Source organism: Mauremys reevesii, linkage group 20 (genome assembly GCF_016161935.1).
Source record: "Mauremys reevesii isolate NIE-2019 linkage group 20, ASM1616193v1, whole genome shotgun sequence".
NCBI classification, from domain to species: domain Eukaryota; kingdom Metazoa; phylum Chordata; order Testudines; family Geoemydidae; genus Mauremys; species Mauremys reevesii.
Window position 1 is genome coordinate 16,038,030 of NC_052642.1, and position 21,325 is coordinate 16,059,354.

Sequence of the window (21,325 nt, forward strand, 5' to 3'; positions counted from 1 at the left end):
ATGTAAGGTCCACCAGTAGATGGTCAAACCTAGTGGAGCTATCAGCTCCGCCATTACCCATCTCCTCCCTTTCACTCCCTATCCCCAAAACATTCATGACGTGTCTCCCTCCCACTACATCTGTGGGGGTAAGTGGGGACCAGTGTAGGACGGTGCAGAGCCATCTCGGCCAGCTTCCCCTGCACAGGGGAGATTCTTCACTGGCTATCTCAAGCTGGTTTAAAGGCCACTGGGCACGGGTTGGAAAATCCGGCCCAAGGTCTGCAATGACTGGTTATACAAGTGTAATTCTAGACGACCAGAAGCAATTCCTCAAATGTGTGTCTCCCCTCCCCCACCCCCGATGCTTTGAAATTAAATTATTTAGTGTTTTATGTTTTCTGACCTTCACAGATACGTACGTGTGCTTGGAAATTTGGTACATGCAATTCAAATAAAAACTAAACTCTGTCAGCTAGTGGAGGTAATGATGGAGAGGCGAGATGACCTTTCGTTTTGCCAAGAGATGAAATTTAGGTGAGTACTAAATTAAACAGTAATTCCAATAATAATGATTCATAATAATAGTGGTTCTATTTGGGATAGTGTTTTCTTGTGGAGTACAGTGGGCAGGTGGGTGTGGGGGTGACACTTTCTTACTAACATGCAAAACATTTTCTTGTTTCTTTGTATTTAATTTAGGCCTCAATCCTGCATCAGGGTTTGCTACCATGGACCTCTATGCCTGTGCAGAGTCCTCTTGAAGTCTGACAGTAGGGACTCTACATGGGTGCAGGGTTCTATTGGAAGTCAGTGCAGGATCAGAGCCTTAATCAGTACCCTCCAGTTACTAAACCAAGTTAATCGTTAAGGTTTGCAGTTTAAATGTGTTCTTAAAATATAAAGTTAATACCACCTTGAGCAACATCAGCTTCTGACAGTATGTTTTCAGTTTTCGGTGCTGTAATGTTTCTTATAGGAACAAAATGGTGGAATATCTGACAGACTGGGTTATGGGCACATCCAACCAAGCAACAGATGAAGACGTAAAATGCCTGACAAGGTAAGAGAGGTTGCTAGAATACTCTTGCTGTGGCTATGGCTACACTGCATACTAGCGGGTGTGATTCCCAGCTCGCATAGACATACTCAGGCTAGATCTTGTCTAAGCTAGCATGCTAAAAATAGTAGTGCAGCTGCAGCGGCGACACAGGCTAGCAGCCCCAGACGCATACCCATGGGGTTCAGGCTTAGCTTGTGCTTGGGAGCAGGTAGCACGGTGGCCGTGCTACCATGGCTGCACTACTATTTTTAGCATGCTAATTCAGAAATAGATGCAAGCTAGGCATCGCACTTCTAACAGGTCTCAGAGCTTGTGTGCGTGACCATTTAGTTCGTGGCAAAGCTGGGGTGTGAACCTGCCACTCACAAGCCTTCCGTGGACTAACTTTGTGGACACTGCTGACACATTAATAATTAGTTAATGGGCTTTCAAGTGGGAGTAGATGAGAGCATGTCAATGAACTGTTACTGCGAATCAGCAGAGTCCATACAGATGGTCTGCAGCAGACTAGTGGAGAATAGAGTCATGCTGGGGCTAGATTCACAATCAGTTTAGGTACCTAAGAAAATCACTTGCATTCAAAGCCTGAGTGTCAGCATGTGGGCTCTCTTTTGTGAATAGGGAGAGAGAGAGGTTCCTGAGAATGGGATTCACAAAAAACAATGTGCGAGGCAGCCTTGCCCAAGGAGGTAATTGGAGATGCCAGCCACAGGGTGTGTGCTAAGCTCCACCCCTTTTCCTGGGAGAGGTACCTAGGAACTTTGTACTGCAAAAAATGTAGGCGCCGAATGAGTTTAGTTGCCTATAGGTTCAGCAGCAGCTGAATAGTGCTTTGTGAATCCTAATGCAGCCAGATTCTGGGAGGCATCTAAAGTGGCAGTTAAGTACCTAAATCCTTTTACAGATCCAGCCTTAAACATTTTTGTAGAGAAGCCCTCATCTGCTAAAGGTGATATGTAATATGATAAAACATTTAAACTTCTTTTGGGTATTTTACTATAAAGGTAATACATGTTCAAGGCTTCCTTTGAAAAAACTTCATTGTATTGTTCAAAGATTTTTGCTTACCAAGACCCAAGTTCAGGTTCTGTTTCTTTTGTTACTTTGACTGTACACCTTGAAACAGAACATAGGCTGCATGTCTTACAACCTAAAGGAAAATGCAGAGCTCTGAACGAGTCATTTGGACTTGCCATGAACTGTGACCAAAGCTAATGTCATTCTGAGAACTGCAGAAAGAGTGTGATCATGCTTATAATATGATCCATAAGTAACTTATAAATTAGACTTAGATTTTTAGTAGGCATAGTAAGGTTTTTAGACTAAGATTATAGCCCTGAACTTGTATTTACCAGGTATTATCCTACTCCCGTTGATGTTTGTAGAAATTCATTAACTTTAATTGGAACAGGGCAGATCCTAAGTCTGTTTTGGATATGTAGCCAAAATGAGCTACGTAAAGTGAGAAGAAATATATATGCTGTCACTTGCTGTGTGTTTGGGTTATTTTTTAAATGTGTAATTTGGTCATAACTCACTGTCCAAAGTTGATTGTACTGCTTTATGCTATGCTATAGTATACAAGAGTTTTTTAATGTATGGAGCTTTTAAAAAAGAATGTGGTAGACACTTCAGCTGCAGTTAGGCTTATGAAGAAAGATGACTCCTTAAGTACTCCATCAAAGGAAAGGCCGGGCACTGGCCCTGTTTAATTTAACTCTGACTGTTTCATTTTTGATTCAGAGATCTAGACCAAGCAAGTATGGAAGCAGTGGTCTCTCTTCTCGCTGGGCTTCCACTACAGCCTGAAGAAGGAGATGGTGTTGAACTGATGGAAGCCAAATCCCAATTATTTCTTAAGTAAATAGTCAAACAGTTTCAATTATACTATAATTTAAGGCAAATACATTCTTCTGTGTTTATTGTGAAGTAAATTTCTTTTTAATCTTGTAAGGGTTAATTTTATTCAGGGAGTTGCCTCAGTATATCCTCTGAATTTGCAAATATCCACCTCATAGGTTTAAGCAAACACTTCAATTTGTAAAGGCAAAAATATTTGGAAAACAGTCATTAAATGTAACTTTGTTTTCTCCAAGCGTGTGGATATGCTTATTTCGTAGAACTATCTTGTTTCGATTTTAATTTTATGAATGGAAGAATATGCAATCTTTTAGAAAAACAATCCCATGAAATTCAGTTACCTAGTCCGAGGAATTCTCCATGCAGGCTTTGTGATACTGCCTTCCCACTCTCACAATACAGTCTTTAAAAGCTGTAGTATATAATAATAATCACAGTAAAACACAAAACAAAAAGAGAGAAAAATACCCAGAGCAAGTCTAACTTGTATTTCTGGGAGGTGTTCTACAGAGTCGTTCTATTTTATATCCTAGACCATTCTGCTGGAAGACTTTTGACTCTGTAAAAAACTTGTCTCACTTATCCAGATCTACAAATGTTATTTTTGTTTTAGATATTTCACTCTATTTATGAATCTTCTAAATGACTGTAGTGAAGTTGAAGATGAAAGTGCACAAACAGGTGGCAGGAAACGTGGAATGTCTCGAAGACTGGCTTCGTTGCGACACTGCACTGTTCTTGCTATGTCAAACTTACTCAATGCTAATGTGGACAGTGGCCTTATGCACTCAATAGGTAAAGTAGTTAGAAACAACTGTTTATGATTCACATACCAAGGCTTGAGCCTTAATTAAGAAGTATATGACTTCATTACTCAAGTCTTTATTTTGTTACTATCTTGTTAGGCTTAGGTTATCACAAAGATCTCCAAACAAGAGCTACGTTCATGGAAGTCCTCACCAAAATTCTACAGCAGGGTACAGAGTTTGATACACTAGCAGAAACTGTACTAGCAGATCGGTTTGAGAGATTGGTGGAATTGGTCACTATGATGGGTGACCAAGGAGAGCTACCTATTGCTATGGCATTGGCCAATGTGGTGCCTTGTTCGCAGTGGGTAAGTTGATTCACACTTCCAGTTGCATGATATTTATTAACCCTGAGTGCATTTTGTTTCGTGAGGTGTAATCTGCTTAACTCCTTGAAAAAGTCTTGCATAAGACTTGGAATTAAATTTACTGCTCTGCCAATTTAACGATAATGTTGAAACAAAAGTCTACTAAAGAAATGAAGAGTTGAGGCTACCCTGTTAAGTGTTGTAATACGTGGCCTTTTTCTCAAAGGGTTCTACAACTGTGATTGCGTCTACTTTGCTGAGCGCTTTAGTCTAAACTAAAGCATTGTAGTATATTTTTAAATAGTTCTTGAAACAGTAATTGTTAGCTTGTAATGGTAAAATAGTTTTTCCTTGTCCTTTTAATGTTGCTCAGTGTGGGGACTGTTGGGTATATGTACTGTAATACCAGAGTAGGCCTGTGTTTTGGTAACCTAATGTGCTTTTTCCCTGATATCAGTCTGTGCTCTGTTTATACAGTGGGTGAATCCATTAGACTTCCATCTTGGTTCGTCATAGGCTCACAAGTGAGATGGTTTTAGGAACGTACTAAAGAACATACCATTATAACATGGTCTGATGGGGTACTTGAGAGATTTAGAAATAAAATTAGAAGTGGGGGAGTGGGATGAGCACACTTTAAGGTTTACTTGCGAGACTTAACAGGGGAGATGATGCACTAGACCATGCTTCAGCCTGCGCTATACAAATTTTAATGTGGTCAAATATTTCAAAACAGTACAAACTACTAAATAGAAGAAAATATTTAGCGCAAGCTAGAATACTTGAGAGGCAAATTGTCATTGACCTCTTTTTCTAGTGCAGGATACGTTAGAGATGTTTGGGGAGGTTAACTGCTCTGACACACTAACCTCTTTATTGCTGTTCTTTAAGGATGAACTAGCTCGTGTCCTGGTCACTCTCTTTGACTCTCGGCACTTGCTCTACCAGCTGCTTTGGAACATGTTTTCTAAGGAAGTGGAACTGGCAGATTCCATGCAGACTCTGTTCAGGGGAAATAGTTTGGCCAGTAAAATAATGACTTTCTGTTTTAAGGTAAGTTATATGAGCTTAGGTTCCTATTTATAAAACTCTTTTGAAGAGTGAAAGACTAACAGGAAAAAATGTATTAACTCAGAAATGTGCAACTGCAGTTGGATTACATTAAGAAACTGAGTAATTGAAATAGATAATTGAAAATAAGATTGTTCTGATAACTGGAGAGTGCAAACTATAACTTGATGGCTGTATTGGTCTACACAATCACAGACAACTCTTGAAAGTTCATTAAGATTCCGTGCAGTTATTTTTTATAAAGATATATGGTGTCTAATCCTTGGAGACCTTCCATGCCGAGGCCTGATTTGGGATGGGGTGGGGTGGCGAAACTTTTGTGGAGATTTCATGACACATCCTGTTTAATTCACACTTTAATCTGGAGGCCCCCTTGAAAGTTTCCAGGGAGCCCAGTGTTCATCCTGCATGGTGCATCTGTTTCAGAGCTACCAGGGTGGAAGTTGAATACAATAATGGAAAAGTTTGCATAGTAGAAGTATTTATAGCACACTTAGTAGCCACGTTCAAGTCAATGATCGTTAAATGCAGGGAGAGTATAATTATTTCGTATTTGATGCAAGTGGTTGGACTAGATAACCCTCTTCTTATCCCTCTTCTAATATTTTAGGACCTGTTAGGCAGTCACTGCAGTCTTCAGTCCTAGTCAGAATATTTAAATATATTTTAAGTTGGTTTAGTTGAAGTCTGCAGGAGTCCCATCTGTTTTTAAAGAGGCTTACAGCATTTGATAACTTCTGCTTTAATTAGTTATTTAGGAGGAATAGTTTATGGAAATAATTGTATAACTCAGTTACAACTTTGTGTTCCAGAAATGATCCTATGAAGTACAAATATTAACTTTGCATGATTCTGTCCTGTGACCTAATCTGGTCAATTTAAGACCGGTTTATGAAGTCAAAGATAAAGCTAAAAGGTTTTTTTAACTGGTAGCTGTTTTATCAGCCGTCTTATTTAAAAAGCCATGGAACAGTCTCTTTCCTTAACTTGTTCAAGAAATATTTCCTCCTCCTTTGCATTAAGAAAATAACCATTTGGTACCCAAATTGCATAGATACTTCTACTAATAAAGCAGTGATGATGAATTTGGTATCTTTTTGGGTAGGTAGTCAATAGATTTTAAGTCAGGAGGATGCTGTCTTTTTTAAAAAAAAAATTATTCTAGCACTTATAAATGGGAGAGGTAGTGAATTGTATTCACATGTTTTTTTTTATTGTACTATTTTGAAAGGTCATTTACTTGCTGTAATTTGATATACTTCAAAAGTTTAATATAGCACTTAATATAGTAGCATTTGTGCATCAACTTCTCAGGAAGGTGATAATGCTAAGTACTTACACATTTCTTAAACATATGTTTGCTTGTGTGTGTAGCATTTTGGCTATGAGAACTACATAATCTCAGAATATACTTTAAGATTCATTGCTTGTAAAAACATAATCAGTTGCGTGACAAAATAGAATTAGTGTGTAAAGCTTGACATACTCAGTATTTGAAAATATTCTTGTGCTTTGAGTTATGCTGGCCTGGCCACACATTCTGATGTATTTTCTCCATAGGTATATGGTGCTACATATCTGCAGAAGCTCTTGGAACCTTTATTAAGGACCGTGATCATGTCCTCTGAATGGCAACATGTCAGCTTTGAGGTGGATCCTACAAGGTTTGAAATGGGGAAAAAAAATTATCATGATTATTTATAAGCCTGTTTCCCATCCATACTAATTTGACAGGATTCATTTTTCTTCGAGTGCTTGCTCATGTTGACTCCATTCTAGGTGTGCGCACACCCCCATATGTCGTCATCGGACATTTTTGCCTTAGTGGTATCCGTAGGGTCATCTGTGGCACCCCCTTGAGTGCCGCGCTCGGGCGTCGGTATATCAGGTGCTGCCGACCCCATGCCCTCTCAGTTCCTTCTTACCGCCCGTGGTGGTTAGTCAGAGGGCCTTCCTTTGCATAACAAGGGCTAGTGGTTTCGTCTCTTCTGACTTTGAGACTTAGGGCCTTGTAAATAGTTCATTTATAGAAGTTAGTGTTAAGTAATGGTTAAATGTAGTTAGAGTCCCATCGAGGACTTCGCCCCAGGTGCGGCATGCCCTGGTCCTCGGGGATTTAAGCCCTGCTTGGACTGCAACAGGCATATGCCTGTTAGGGACCACCACAGCAGTTGCCTCGAGTGCTTGGAGGAATCACGTGTGAAGGACAAGTGTCGTATCTGTAAACAGTTTCGACCCAGGACTCAGACGGAGCACAACAGCCGTTTCAGGGCTCCCCTCATGGAGGCTGCCCTCTGACTGGCTTCTGAGCCATCTCTGTCCAAACTCTACCGCTAGTACCTCAGTGCATACCCTGGCACCACTCTCCGCTGCCGTGCCCAGGAAGAAGACCAAGAAACACAGCTCCCCGGCACCAGGGAAGAAAGGCCATGGGGCATCGGGCAAAGGACCCAGTTTGGGCCGCCCACCCACACTGGAGCCACGTGGATGTGCCTCCCCAGTCAGGGCCCTTAGACCCCCAAAGGATCCACTGCCGACTCCCTGGAGCAGTAGGGGCCGCAGACTTGTGGCGGGATCGACGCCTTCCCAGGCTCTCCCAGCACATAGAGAGCAGAGGCCTCTACTAGCGCTGCTGGCACTGCGTGTGCCCCAGGGAGCAGCAAAGACTCCCTACAAGGGCACGGTAGTGGCCAAGACCCCCCCCAGAGGCAGTTGAGTGCCACCAATCTCCTGAGCCGAGGCAGCACTCTGACTCCGTGCTGCAGATCTGTGCTTCACAGCCCAGATCCTCAGAGGCTCTGCCTAGATCACCGGCATCGCGTTCATGGTCTCTGCCCTCTTAATGTAGGTCGCCTGTGGGAGGCGCCAGTCTTTGTATTATTGGCACCATTTACCCTCCTGCTGGTCGTCATCTTGGCACAGGTCCCTGTCACCCACTCCAGGGGAATGATCTCCGTCGCAGTACCAGTCCCCCCAGCCTCGGTACCAGTCCTTCTGTTCGAAGCACCGGTCTCCCGTGGTGATGATCAGCTGACAAACGCAGGCATCAATGGCTCCACCGTGGTCACCGCAAGGGGATTCCTCTGGCATGGAAGGGCAGTTTAGCCCCTGGCCGAGGCATCACCAGCAGGATTGGGCACTGGATGCTACATCGACTTCTATGGTGCCGCCATGTCAGCACAGCCATTGGCCACTGCTGTGGCCCTATTGGAGTATGTGTGGCATGTCTGTGATGCCGATGCCACCTTTGCACCACTCGTCGGCCACTGCCTCGGAGCAACAGTTGACGGCACCGGGCTCGGTGTGGGAAATGCGCTCAGAGGTCAAAGTAGAGGAGCCAGTACCCACTGCTAAACCCCCTTCCCCCATTGGGGGTGATACGCCGGGGCCTCCCCTGGTGGTACAGTCGTCTTCCTCATCCCTGGAGGAGGCGGTGACGGGACCCTCAAGGGCCAGCCGGCCGGGCGATTTTATAGAACACCAGGCCCTGCTTCAACACGTGGCCGAGAACTTGGGCCTAGAAGTGGAGGAGATGGCGAAGCAGGTGGACGCCTTGTTCAGTATGCTCTCGGCCTCTACCTCTGCTCGTGTTGCAAGACCAGTGCATGATGGGGTCCTGAAAATTGCCACAGCCCCCTGGCAAACCCCATCGTCCATCCTTCCCACCTGCAAAAGGACCAAAAAGAAGTACGTCGTCCCGACCAGAGGATTTGAGTACCTATATACCCACCCATCTCCAGGCTTGCTGGTCATCTCAGCAGCCAACAAAAAGGACAAGCAAGGGCACACCAGTTTAACCTCCAAAAACAAAGAGGCCAAAAGACTGGACCTTTTTGGGATGAAAATTTATTTGACAGCCTGCCTGCAATTCCAGGTGGCAAACCACCAGGCTTCATAGAATATCAGGGTTGGAAGGGACCTCAGGAGGTCATCTAGTCCAACCCCCTGCTCAAAGCAGGACCAACCCCAGACAGATTTTTGCCCCAGATCCCTAAATGGCCCCCTCAAGGATTGAACTCATTACCCTGGATTTAGCAGGCTAATACTCAAACCACTGAGCTATCCCTCTTCCCCCTCTCTTGGGCAGATTCAGTTTTAACTTATGGGACTCCCTCTGTAAGTTCAAGCAGTCTTTGTCGCACATTTACATGGGCCATGGATGGGAAAGGGAGTAGATGCCCCTTGTGTGTCTGTTCCCCTTCCTCCATCACTACGTACCTGAATATGGACCATAAGAATCTGGCCTGATATGTGACTCTTGCCCATAGCTCTGCAGATCATCTGCTCTAAGCCATTGAACCAGTTGATCAACTAAGATAGAATGATTTTTCTTTTATATGGCCTACTTTGTCTTGATTACCTGTATCTCCTCAGAATTTATACTAAATGGTTAGATTATTTTGTAGTTGCTTTTTTCTAACTCTGTTCTGTAAGTCTCCCCTTTTTTTATTTTACACTAGCTAAAACACCTTCCCCAAAACATAAGCTTCCTTTTCTGTGCTTGTATCTATATCTTTGACTTCAGGAAGCAATAAATGGCCACATTTGTAAATACCCCTTCTACCTGTATGAAATATACCTATGTATGGCTACCTCAGTAACTGCTTGAACTTTCAGTAAAACCGTGACCCTGGCAAAACTCGTTACGTATGCAGATCTTAAGGCACAAACAATACTTGTCTTGTTGGAGATGTTCTCAACTTTCGCATACAGTTGCTGGACTTCTTGCCCTGCATGGGTATGTGAGACCCTAAACTGTGTGTGCAGGGCTGTTAAGGGTAATGATGGAATGAGAATTCCATCATCATGGTTTTTTACAAAGCTGTAAAATGGCCTGATATTTGTGAACTCTACTTTGTTCAACTCATTCTGTCTCTTAGAAACATCTGCACAATAGATTTAATCTATTGGTAGGTCGTTAGCATTTCAACAAGGTTGCTAGTAATGATGCACTGAAACATGGCTGCTATCAAACATATAAGAGCAACTTGTATGTTTTTTGACTGGTAACGTTTTGAAAGCTTATCATATATGTATGGGTCTGTTGCAGATTGGAGCATACAGAAAGTCTTGAAGCCAACCAACGGAGTCTCCTGCAGATGACTGAGAAATTCTTCCATGCAATCATTAATTCCTCTTCTGAGTTTCCACCCCAGCTTCGCAGCGTGTGCCATTGTCTGTACCAGGTATGCCCACAGCTGGGGTTTAAATTTTTAAACCCAAGTTTTGTTGTAGAGGTTGTAAAGGTCAGAATTTCTGATTTAAAACTATTATTGGCCCGTGGCATGAAATAACAGTGGTATGACCATTTCTTTCTTAAAACTGTTTTATAGGATTTATGTAGTTAATCCTCCAAGCTGAACTTCAGCGTGCATAATCTTAGCCTAGGGAATGAACTGTGTTTATGGGGCTGGCCTGGCAGACCTGTGGTAACGCCACTTTGAATTCACAGCTGAGGACCCTGAGCTAATAAGGGTGGGGTCATCTTGTCTTGCTCTAATACCTCTGCTAGGAGACTAAAGGCACAGCATTGGTTAGCTACGGAGGTAAGAGGGCATCTGTTCTTGCCAGAAGTGTACAGTGTGGGAGCCTTTGAGGGTGAGGGCAGCAAAGAGTGAAAGTCTGACAAGTGTGGAGCAAGATAAACAAGTGTTTTAAATTTAATAGCAATATGTGCTTTTACTTTCTGTACCTGGAATGACTTCCCCTGTATAAAATCCATTCAGCTAATAGATGGTTTGCTCTACATAATAGTATAATTATCCATCAGTCAATCTTTAAAAAGATCATAGGTATTAGCTACATAGGTGTTAGCTGCATAAATACAAGAGCTATTAAAAAGCCTGCTTGGTCACTGAATTTAAATAGTTGTCTTCAGTCCTCTACTTTCAGTACAGTAAGTGCGCAAACTGTTATCTTTGAAGTAAAACGTAACTGCTTTTCTGTTTCAGCAAAAAAAGTATAAAAAATATTATCCACGTTGGTTCTGCAGAAATATTACTACTTCATCAGATATGAATGAACAGAACTAATGGTTTAAAATGTTCTTCAGGTCACTTTATTGTGAAGCTGGTTAAAATGGAAACTATCATACAAGCTTCACAGTTTGAGGGTCTCTTCCTATAACTCTATTTTATGCAAATTTTCTATTGACTTTAGTAGAAGCTCTGTCAGATCCGGCTCTTTGTTGACTCCTGTCATTTAAAATAACTTCTAAATTTCAAGCTGATGTTGCATCAGTAAGTTTAAATTTAGATTGTCTCAAGCAGCATATCATCCCGAAATGTTAATAGAGTTGTCTTAGGACTTACTCTTGAAGCTAGCAAAACATGCGGTTTCAGGAAGTTTTCTGTCTGTGAGCATAGAGAGAGCCAAGCCAGTGCAACATTCAGTCTTTATTCCTTTGTCCCACACGTACTGTGCTCTCTCATCAAGCACTTTCTGAAAGATGACTTCTCTAAGCTCTTATACATAATCATATAAAATCATTCTCAATTATGAAGCTATGTATTGTAATAGGAGGGAAGGTTTTAAGTTAATCTATTAGTAGATAGGACACTGGTGACCTTAAAATGGGGGTGGTGCAGCATGTGTTCTGCACATAAGAACGGCTATACTGGGTCAGACCAAAGGTCCATCTAGCCCAGTATCCTGTCTTCCAATAATGGCCAATGCCAGGTGCCCCAGAGGGAATGAACAGAACAGATAATCATCAAGTGATCCGTCCCCTGTTGCTCACTCCCAGCTTCTGGCAAACTGAGGCTAAGACACCATCCCTGCCCATCCTGGCTAATAGCCATTGATGGACCTGTCCTCCATGAATGTATCCAGTTGTTTTTTGAATCCTGTTACAGTCTTGGCCTTCACAACAGCCTCTGGCAAAGAGTTAACTGTGCATTGTGTGAAGAAATACTTCCTTTTGTTTGTTTTAAACCTATTAATTTCATTTGGTGACCCCTGAGTGGTACCACATCTGAGTGGTATCCAAGTAAAATTTTAAAGGTGGGATGCAAAAAATCCAGGTGCAAGTAAGGAATAGATGATGCAAAAACAGAGACCCCATCTGCAATAACTTTTGTGTTGAAGCCAATACAGCAAAGAATCAATCCTGCCTGGCAGCGTGCAGGTCAGTATGGAAAAGAGAAAGATACTTTTCCATAGCAAATAATCCTGTCTTAAGTTATAGGAGAACAGACTTTCCAGAACTATTTGTTATAAAAGAATTTCCCATACAAGGGGTAGACCGGAACTACTGCATTGCTGTTTTCTACCCATTGAATGCTCGTTCTATAAATGTAACTTATTTGGCTTTTAAGTTTAGTTCTCTACAAACAATGCATTGTTTTTGGCGCTGATAGAAAAGTAGGACTTTTCTTGAATTCCTGAAGATTAGATATCCAAAACAAATTGAGCAGAGATTATTTTATTTTTTAACTTTTGAATCACAAATCTTCAAGTACAAAATGCCAAATAAAGGAAAAAAGAGAAATGCATCTGTTTCACAGTCAAGTCGTTGAAAGATATATCTCTAATCAACTCTTGCTTTTACATGGGTCTAGATCTACAAAAATAGCTTTTGCCTGTGATATAAAATAGTCTGATCATTCATTTTCTTTCTATCTAGTGGTGGTTTTAAGAAGTTGCATCCAGTGGGTTTGAGGGGATGAGAAGCAGGTTTCCTTTCAAGATGAAACAAATACTGCTTCATGGATGATGTGTGGGGGTCTTTTTAGCATTATCGACTGATAACTTTAGATAAAACCTTGATTATTGCTTCAGTTACTTGACATTATTTCCTCTGGTCTAGGGTTCTTTCTTTTGTATCTGTCTGAACTAGTTTCTTATATGCTATTACTTTGAATATTTTCAAACCTATTCCTATTTCAACAGTATTTTGCTAACAGTTACATTTATTTGTGTAAAGAAGTTTTTTAGTTCAAGTCCATGGCTACTAGAACATATACATTGAGATATTGCCAGAGAAAACCCTACAGAAGACTACTAAGATACATTTTTACTTCTCATATTTTGAAGCATTTATGTACCACCTAGGTTATTCTTGGAACCAAGTGTCTCATTGGACTTTGCCAAAAAAGTACAAATGAGATTAATTGGAAAAATATAATACTGAAAGAAACCAGTCTTCATCTGACAATTCAGGAGTACTTGGGGTCTTTGAACAGCCTGCTATCTTTAGCCTGCTGTAAATAAGGCTCGATTCTGAATTTGTTGTGAGTAGCCTTTTATTTGCATTTCTTTGCTCTTGTCGTCATCTTTCTCCTCCTTACACCACGTTTCATTTATCAAAACATTAATTAGCTTATTTCCCTACATTCAAGTACTAGAGAAATTTGAAGATGGTGGCCAAGACTAAAGAAATGAGAATTATATCTGAATTGTCATTCTTTGTTTATTTTGCATTATATAACTCTACTTTTAGAGGGCTATGGTTCATATTTAACATACAGCCCCCATACACCATACTTTTGGCTGGGAAAGAGTAAAACAATTCTTTTAAGCAACCTCATAAAAATCCCTAAGGGGCAGTCTGCCATCTCCCAGCATGAAGTGTATTCAATCTTGCAAATGGGACTAATTTTGCAGTGGTTTTTTTGGGGGCTTATAAATGGAGTCACAAAAATAGATGTGAAGGAAATTCTAATCATAATTGATTCTGAAAATGAATTGCTTTCAGTTAATGCAACAATCTCATTAAAACAGATTTAATTTGGATAGTCAGGACTACACTGGACAGCATTTTGGGTAGTGGGAATAGAATTCATGATAAGTTATTTCCTTCTTGTGTAAATCACCAACATGTAACTAATAGTTAAGCCTCTGGTTATTGCGATGGTTAGTACACATGCTCACTCATTTTCAGGTAACTTATTCCATATGTTGTGCAAGATAGGAAGCCAAGAACAAACTCAGTCAACATATCATTACCAAAAAGTGCTGTTTGGTTTGTATAAAAAGACCTGTGTTTTTCTTAACAAATGAGGATGGGATTCTGATTTGCTACAGAAATTTATTCCCTAATGCACAGTGTGTGTGGCAGTATCTATTCTGAGATTAGCATTCAAATTTCTTTAGTAAATAGATAGCATAGAAATTTCAGCTGATCTTGTCACAACGTTTTAGTTGTGAATTTCCCTTACACCAGATTCAGCAGTGTGAAACTAGTTTTATTAGTAGGTGGATGTTGTGCTGAATTGATCGTACATGCTAGAACAGTGGTTCTCCACCTGTTTACCATTGTGGGCCATGTATGGAGCTCTCGGTGTTTTGTGGGCTACCTCCGCACAAGATATGTGTACTACCTCTATGGCCCTGAGGATGTCACATGGGCTGCAGCTGTGTGCTGGTTGGATAGCAAGTGACCTGTGGGTTGAACCACTGTGATAGAAGGTAAATATGAAAGGGATTGAAGATGAAAACTTTTCTCTAAATTTCCACCATTTTTATTTTGTAGGCTGTTACACAGGCTTTATGGTATCTACTGGAGCACTGCGCGGGACTAGTGTAGAGCCCTGCAGTGGGAGTGGGACTGGGATCCCACAGGACCTGCTGCCAAAGTAGCGGGAAGGAGTGGGAGTCTGTATTGTGGGATGGGATCCTGCGGATCCTGCAGGACCAGCTGCTATAATAGGTGGGAATGGGTATTGTGGGGCAGGACGGGAGCGGGATTTAAAAATAATCCCACGCAGGGCTCTAGTATCTACCTGAATTTTGACTTGTGGGGTTTTTTATTATTATTTTTTATTATTTTAAAAGAGTGCCTTGTAAGCTTCCTTGTAACAAAATGCCAAATTCTAGTGTGGCACAGGTTTCCTCCTTAATGCTATTTTATTGTAATCTGTATTGATGGTTACTTCTGCTTTATTCAAAATAGTTAGTTTCGGCTAATGTGGAGAATGTGGCTTTTATCCTCACGGGTGAAGTTCACCTTTGTGTAGAGGGAACAGTATGGAAGGGCTGTGCTCCACTGTCTGACTTAAATCATAATATGAGGAGGTGCACAGGCCTTGGGCTGGCCGCTGTGACCAGGGGTGAATTTCAAAAACAGTCATGGCCTATTCAAAGCTCTTGAATTTTAAATCAGTGGCAGTTTCTGCATAGACCTGCTGGTTTTCTCAGTCTTTTTATTTACAGAAACTTTGTGTCATATTGTACCATCCATTAAAATAATTTAAACCATGATTGTGATCCAATTATGTTAAGATGAGAAAATTATGAATATGAATCATACATTAAACTAAATGGAAGGACACACAGAGAAACGTGGGAACATTTAAACCTAAAAATTATTTTAAAAAGTGATGTAGACCTTTTAAAAGTTAAACCTTTGAAATATACTATTTAAAAAAATATTTGGGGGTATGGCAAAACATGTTTTGAAAGCTGACTATAATAATTTATGCTTGATATTGTTTATCATAAGCAAATTTAAGAAGTTTGACTTTTAACCTAGCCAGAAATAGTAGAAATGATTGAAACCCAACATTTGCTTGCATTGTATTTAGTGCTTTGTGAATAAGATGTAGTAAAATGAGTACATGGAAAAAAACTCCATCAAACTTTAGTTTATATATTTCATTTTTTGTTACGTTTGTTACATTTTATTGTGTAATTTTATGTACAAGTCAACATTGTTTTTTGTTGCTGTATGTAGTTGGTGCTGTGACTTGTTTGTGCTCATCTCTGTTCTGTAGGCAACTTGCCACTCTCTACTGAATAAAGCTACCGTAAAAGAAAAAAAGGAAAACAAAAAATCAGTAAGTTTGGAGAACTTTTTATTAGCCATTTCTTTCAAAGCAAAACAAAAGTCTTTTGCTGTTTGTTCAGAACATCTTCACCTTAGCCTATTTGACCTTCACTATAAAATCATTCTACTAATTCTGGCACAAAAATAGCTTTCATTTCAATTAACACTGGAATTAAGTTTATATTTTAAATATTCTCTGTGTGCCTATTTGAGTCAACAAAAAGGCATATTTAACCTTACTGCTTGATGTTCAATATTCTGATCTTCTGTCCTTGCCACCATTTGCAATTATAAAGAAACTTTAAAAGAAAATGACTTCTAGACTTTAGGAAAATCCAGGTCTGCTTTATTTTAACGTCTTGGTTTGTAGATGTTGTGTTTTTTCCTGGAAGTGAGGAAACTCAGGTTAATACAAATACTGCACTTCATTGTCGTGTGAATTATTTTTTATTTATTTTCCCTTAAGTTTTGCATTGTGAGTAACCAATAAAATTTAGCATTTGTACTTATACAAAATGAGCAAATCTCCTAAGGTAAGCCACTACTGGGTTAAAGAAGATAGATTTTAAATTGACAATTTAGTATTATGCTTTTGATTTCCTTACAAGAAAATGTGTGTTGATATAGTGATGTCATTGGAAGTTAAGATTTATTGTGTCTTGAGCGGTCTCAGTGTATAGCGTGTGAATACTGTGGAGAATAAGATGCATAAAGGAAGAATGCAAGTTGAGCATTTTGATGATTCTCTCCCATATTTTTTTGCATTAATTTAGCAGAGTGTTAATCATGTTTGTGTGCAAAAAGTGCAATCTGCATTGATTATTCTGAAAAAAGTTAATTAGTGATTGGTGAAATTGTGAGACTTGTGGGTGGATTTGTAAGTGAAGGAAAATAGTCTTGAATATGTGCGTAGCTATGTGTTAATATGTTTTCCATGGTATTTCAGGTGAACTAGAAGTTATATGATAGTCATTCTGGGTTAAAAACATCTTTAGTGGGGTTAGATTTTATCCTGAAACTCTATTTTTTTTTAAGGATTTAAAATTAAAAATCTTTTTGAAATAGTGTCCAGGAAGAAAACAGGATTAAATATTCTAAATTTTACACTTGGAGATTTATTCTTGCAACAGATGCAATTTATATTAAACACCATATCATTTATTTCCTCCTATTTTTGAAAAATATAATAGTACTCTGTGTACTGAGTCTGTATAGGATTACCTTTAACCTTTACATTGCAAGGCTAAAGGCACATTTGAAACTTTTCAGAGGAAAGGTTGACCTTTCTTAATTTTATCTGATGGAGAATTATTCTGGTCCTAAGTTTTCTTTTCTTTTAAACTACTACACCATTGCTGTTGAGAGAGAATAGATTTTTAACAATAATCCTTTTGATCCATGAAAAAATGCTTTCTCTTGCTGCCTCTTGAGGAGCTTTTATCTAACCTAAATTATACAGAGCCACACTGATATATTTTCAACGATGTATGCAACTGAACAGTACTAATAAAAACTTGATGTCTGAAGCAAAACAGTGTATTTATAGGAACATTACTGAGATTTGAGACTATTAAAATGTAAGCTGTTTAAAATATTGCAAAATTTCATACTTTAAGGCTTTTTGGTCAATAGTGGTTAATAGAAATCAAATTTGGTTGCTGTTTACTGATAAAGTAGTCTGGTTTTGATTAAAGTTTAAACTTCAGTACAGAACTTGTGATGTTTTAATAGATTGTGGTACTAAAAAAAATCTGCCATGTGACTATATTAACTTTTTAAAAAGCCCTGTCTCTGAAAATAATATTCATTGATTTTGACATAATGTACATCTATTCTATCTTCGTTCTCGGTGGGGGTTCCTCAAGTTTTAAGGTTCTTGGTACTAGTGATATTTGTAAAAGTAGCTGTGGTTGGATAACTGAAAGCTGTTTTAAACACGATAAGTAGTCTAGTTAAATATAAATTAAATAAACTGGGAACTATTACCCAAATACTTAAAATAAACTATAATCTGTTAAGTTTTCATGCATTATTAATCACGCCTCTTCATCAGCAAAATTTACATGTTGAAGATTTCTAGGTTCTTTTACCCTTTGAAAATGAATTCTGGGGCCTGGAGAGCCTGCACAACTGATGCAAGTTCACTACCACTCCTGGGTATCCTAACCCTTGATACCCATCTTTCTCATTCATTAAAGGCACTTATATTGACATTTAAAGCTCTTATAGGCAGAGGTGTTCCTGAGCTATTGCTTACTTTTTCGTCATTAGCTATTTAGAATATTCCCTGGTGAGTTTATTGAACTTCATGGTGTTCTCAGAGACCTCTATCAGCCTCCTTCTACAAGCAAATGAGAACACACACACTGATCCTGTTCAATCTGTGCTGTCAGTTACCTTCTGAAGGTACCTTTTCCACACTAACAATTCTTTTGTGCTTTCTCCCCACTCCATTTCTTCAATATACTTGTTGAGACTAAGCGTCAGTAACATTTCATGGATGAAAGGTAATGAGACCTCTGAACTACCCTGAAGGGATTTTCTGCAGTGTCTTCTCCTGTTCCAGAAACCAAGAACAAATAAATGGAAGGACCAAAGAACATAATACTACAAAAACTCATTGCAAAATTTAGGCTGTGGGGTCACACCATGGTTGTTTCAGCTGCATTCATGACAGCTTAAGACCTCATGAATCCTGGAAACCTACATTTGCAGCGGAGAGATATCTTTATTTGTATTAAAATAACATTATTGCTACATTTCTATTTTCACTTCCCTTCCAAACAATAAGCTGTAGAACAATACATACTGTTCCACAGGCTATTTGGAAAAAGCACGTGCTCTTGGATCCAGTCTTCGCATTCCCTGTTTGCTTCTTGGGACTTTAAATAGAACTTGATAAAGGAGCAATCCTAAAAATATAGTCATGAATATTTATTGGTAATTTATCCTTGACAGCATGGATTTTTTGCAATAAATTTATTCCAGTAGCCTGCAAGTAATTTACATGTAATCCGTACTTATCAGTACAATTTCTTCATGGATTGTCTATCCTCTTTCGTTCATTTTAAAATGGAGATGGTAGATCAAGCTGGGGAACTCTAGTCCTGTATTAAAAGTCCTGTGTACAGCAAAAAACCATACTGGTATATGTGATGATCAGATAAATAAATCAACTTGTTTAGTGTCTAGCCTCCTGCTGTTTTAGGGAAAGGTGCTTTAAAGAACAACTGTCAGGTTTGAAGGGCATGAACTTTCATATCTACAGAAGTAGCCATCACCATATCACCCACAGGAGATTTTTGTAAGATCCCATAGTATAATTCTTACTGATGGTCTTCAGATGGTATTTCAGAAGTCTAAGTAGTACATGTACTCAATTTAGCAGTCTAGAAGGTTCTCCTCAGATCTCTGCATTTCTCAGAAACCTCATTCCAAAGATTTTTCAGATGAGCTAACTTCCAGTCAGTTTAGTGCTCTAAGCGGTAACAAGTTTTTCTTTTCAGCCCCTGAGTTCATAAGCCTATTTATTTATTTAAATGCAAAGATTCTTTAGGTAATAACCCAGAAGACTTGGTTTCTCTTTCCATATATTTCATTCTGTTCATGCTACAAAATATTCTAACGATTTTGGACTGGATCCCAAAAAGTAGTACCTAAATCTACAATTTTTCAGCAGATTTTGTCCCCATCTTTATATGATTTTGCTGGGCACTGAAGTGGATAAGAGAGAAGGGTACATGTGCAAGTTAAGAACAATTTTGAATAGCAGAATTCCTCTTTACCAATATAACTGATCTGTTCCTGAGCATATCATTTCATTTGGCAAAACTGTTGAAATGGTAGGTTATTTCTCTTCCAGTTTTCTTTCAGGTTCCAATGAAGTCTTTCCTCCAAGGTTAAAAGTACCCAAGAATCATTATAATGTAAATTTTAATGGTGAAGAGGCTTCTGTGAGTAATTTTAAAAATCTGACAAATTAGAAACAACTCTTCCCATGTTTTTGACCAGGACATAATATATATCTGAATTGAATATGTTGGAATAATTGTCCACATTATTACTTTCTTAGTGACTAGTAATTTTTAAACTACTTCTTGGATTTGTACCAATTTGAACCTCTGCTAAATAATTTCACCCACATAGGGATGGTTATATGAAACTTGCAGTAAAATTATGTACTGTCTGCTTTAAAAATCCCTCCTCTTCTTGCACTTCATTATCATGATGGTGTTGTGCTTCTCTAGGTTATTAAGCCATTATAACTCCAGATTTAAACAATATTCTCAAATCAGCATAATCCCACTCAAATGTATCAATCCTGTATAGTCATATTTATGGTCTGGAGTGATTGATAAATACTTAAAATTGGACTACAGCTAAACACGTTTTTCAGCATTCCTTCCTCTTTTACTTTAATTCAAACTGTGTCTTTATAATTCTCAACTTTACTTTTTAGGTTGTCAGCCAGCGGTTTCCTCAGAACAGCATTGGAGCAGTTGGAAGTGCCATGTTCCTAAGGTTCATCAATCCTGCAATTGTCTCCCCTTATGAGGCAGGGATTTTAGATAAAAAGCCTCCACCTAGAATTGAAAGGGGCTTGAAGTTAATGTCAAAGGTGAAGGATTGAATTCGCTTGATTCTGTATTTTTATTTGGATTTACTGTGTTTTCTAGCTGATTTAATTTGGCTTTAACTCTTTGTTTAAATAACTATAAAGAAACTTAGCTCAGCTTTAAGTTTACTGTAGCCAGGACTTCAGTGTTTAAATGCATACATTTTCTATTAATTGTACAGCTAATTGGAATTGCAGTTTCTGAACTATGCTTGGGTATACATCATTATTCTAATATGCAGGCTTTATATCAGTCTAGTTCTTGAGGGGAAAGATTTGTATAAAAAACAAATATTTTTATGTCTCCCAGTAACCTGACTGTGCTGTTTGGCCTCCCACCTATATTGCTATTTTTTAATTCTCAAAAATTCTGTGTCAAAATATTTGATAGTTGTTCAAAATTCAAGCTTTGGACTGCAGAGTTCTGATTTGAAAATTCTTAATAGCTCAGAAGTGAAGGCACACAAGAAATTAAGAAGGAGATGTTGATAACTGCTGTCTAAAAGATAGTACGACTCAACCTTTGTTCCTATTAAATTTCAGTTCCCCACTTCTAAAAATTATTTTCAGAGCCTCTTGAAGATTTTGAACTTCAGTGGCTCTACATGTATCAGAAAACTTGACGTGTGTGCCTTACAGTCATGTAAATATTTTAATGTTGAGTACGCCTCCAGTGCCTCTAAATATACCTACATAGGAGGTTGTTGAAAAGCCAGTAAGGCATGATAGGCTGACTGCGCCTTTTTAATGACTTCGTAAAAAGCAAGTTTGATGCAGCACAAAAGTAATTCTACTGGTAGTTTACCTGAGAAATCTTTGCCACAGATGTTATGTAAAAATATAGAAACCAGGCTT

The 21,325-nt window shown here is 39.1% G+C and overlaps 1 protein-coding gene across 6 annotated transcripts in view; it reads left to right on the forward strand.

Moving 5' to 3' along the window:
- The window catches only part of NF1 (neurofibromin 1), a 165,520-nt gene that overhangs the window by 53,621 nt on the left and 90,574 nt on the right, over nt 1-21,325 (forward strand). For 4 of the 6 annotated variants that reach the window (XM_039507432.1, XM_039507434.1, XM_039507433.1 and 1 more), the window contains 10 exons: nt 394-516; nt 959-1,042; nt 2,786-2,902; nt 3,516-3,697; nt 3,808-4,019; nt 4,911-5,072; nt 6,651-6,754; nt 10,141-10,276; nt 15,803-15,865; nt 20,315-20,473. In XM_039507432.1, coding sequence (XP_039363366.1) covers nt 394-516; nt 959-1,042; nt 2,786-2,902; nt 3,516-3,697; nt 3,808-4,019; nt 4,911-5,072; nt 6,651-6,754; nt 10,141-10,276; nt 15,803-15,865; nt 20,315-20,473 — 1,342 coding nt within the window. The remainder of the gene's footprint in view (nt 1-393; nt 517-958; nt 1,043-2,785; nt 2,903-3,515; nt 3,698-3,807; nt 4,020-4,910; nt 5,073-6,650; nt 6,755-10,140; nt 10,277-15,802; nt 15,866-20,314; nt 20,474-21,325) is intronic. The other 2 variants (XM_039507435.1, XM_039507436.1) reach the window with 1 other exon arrangement.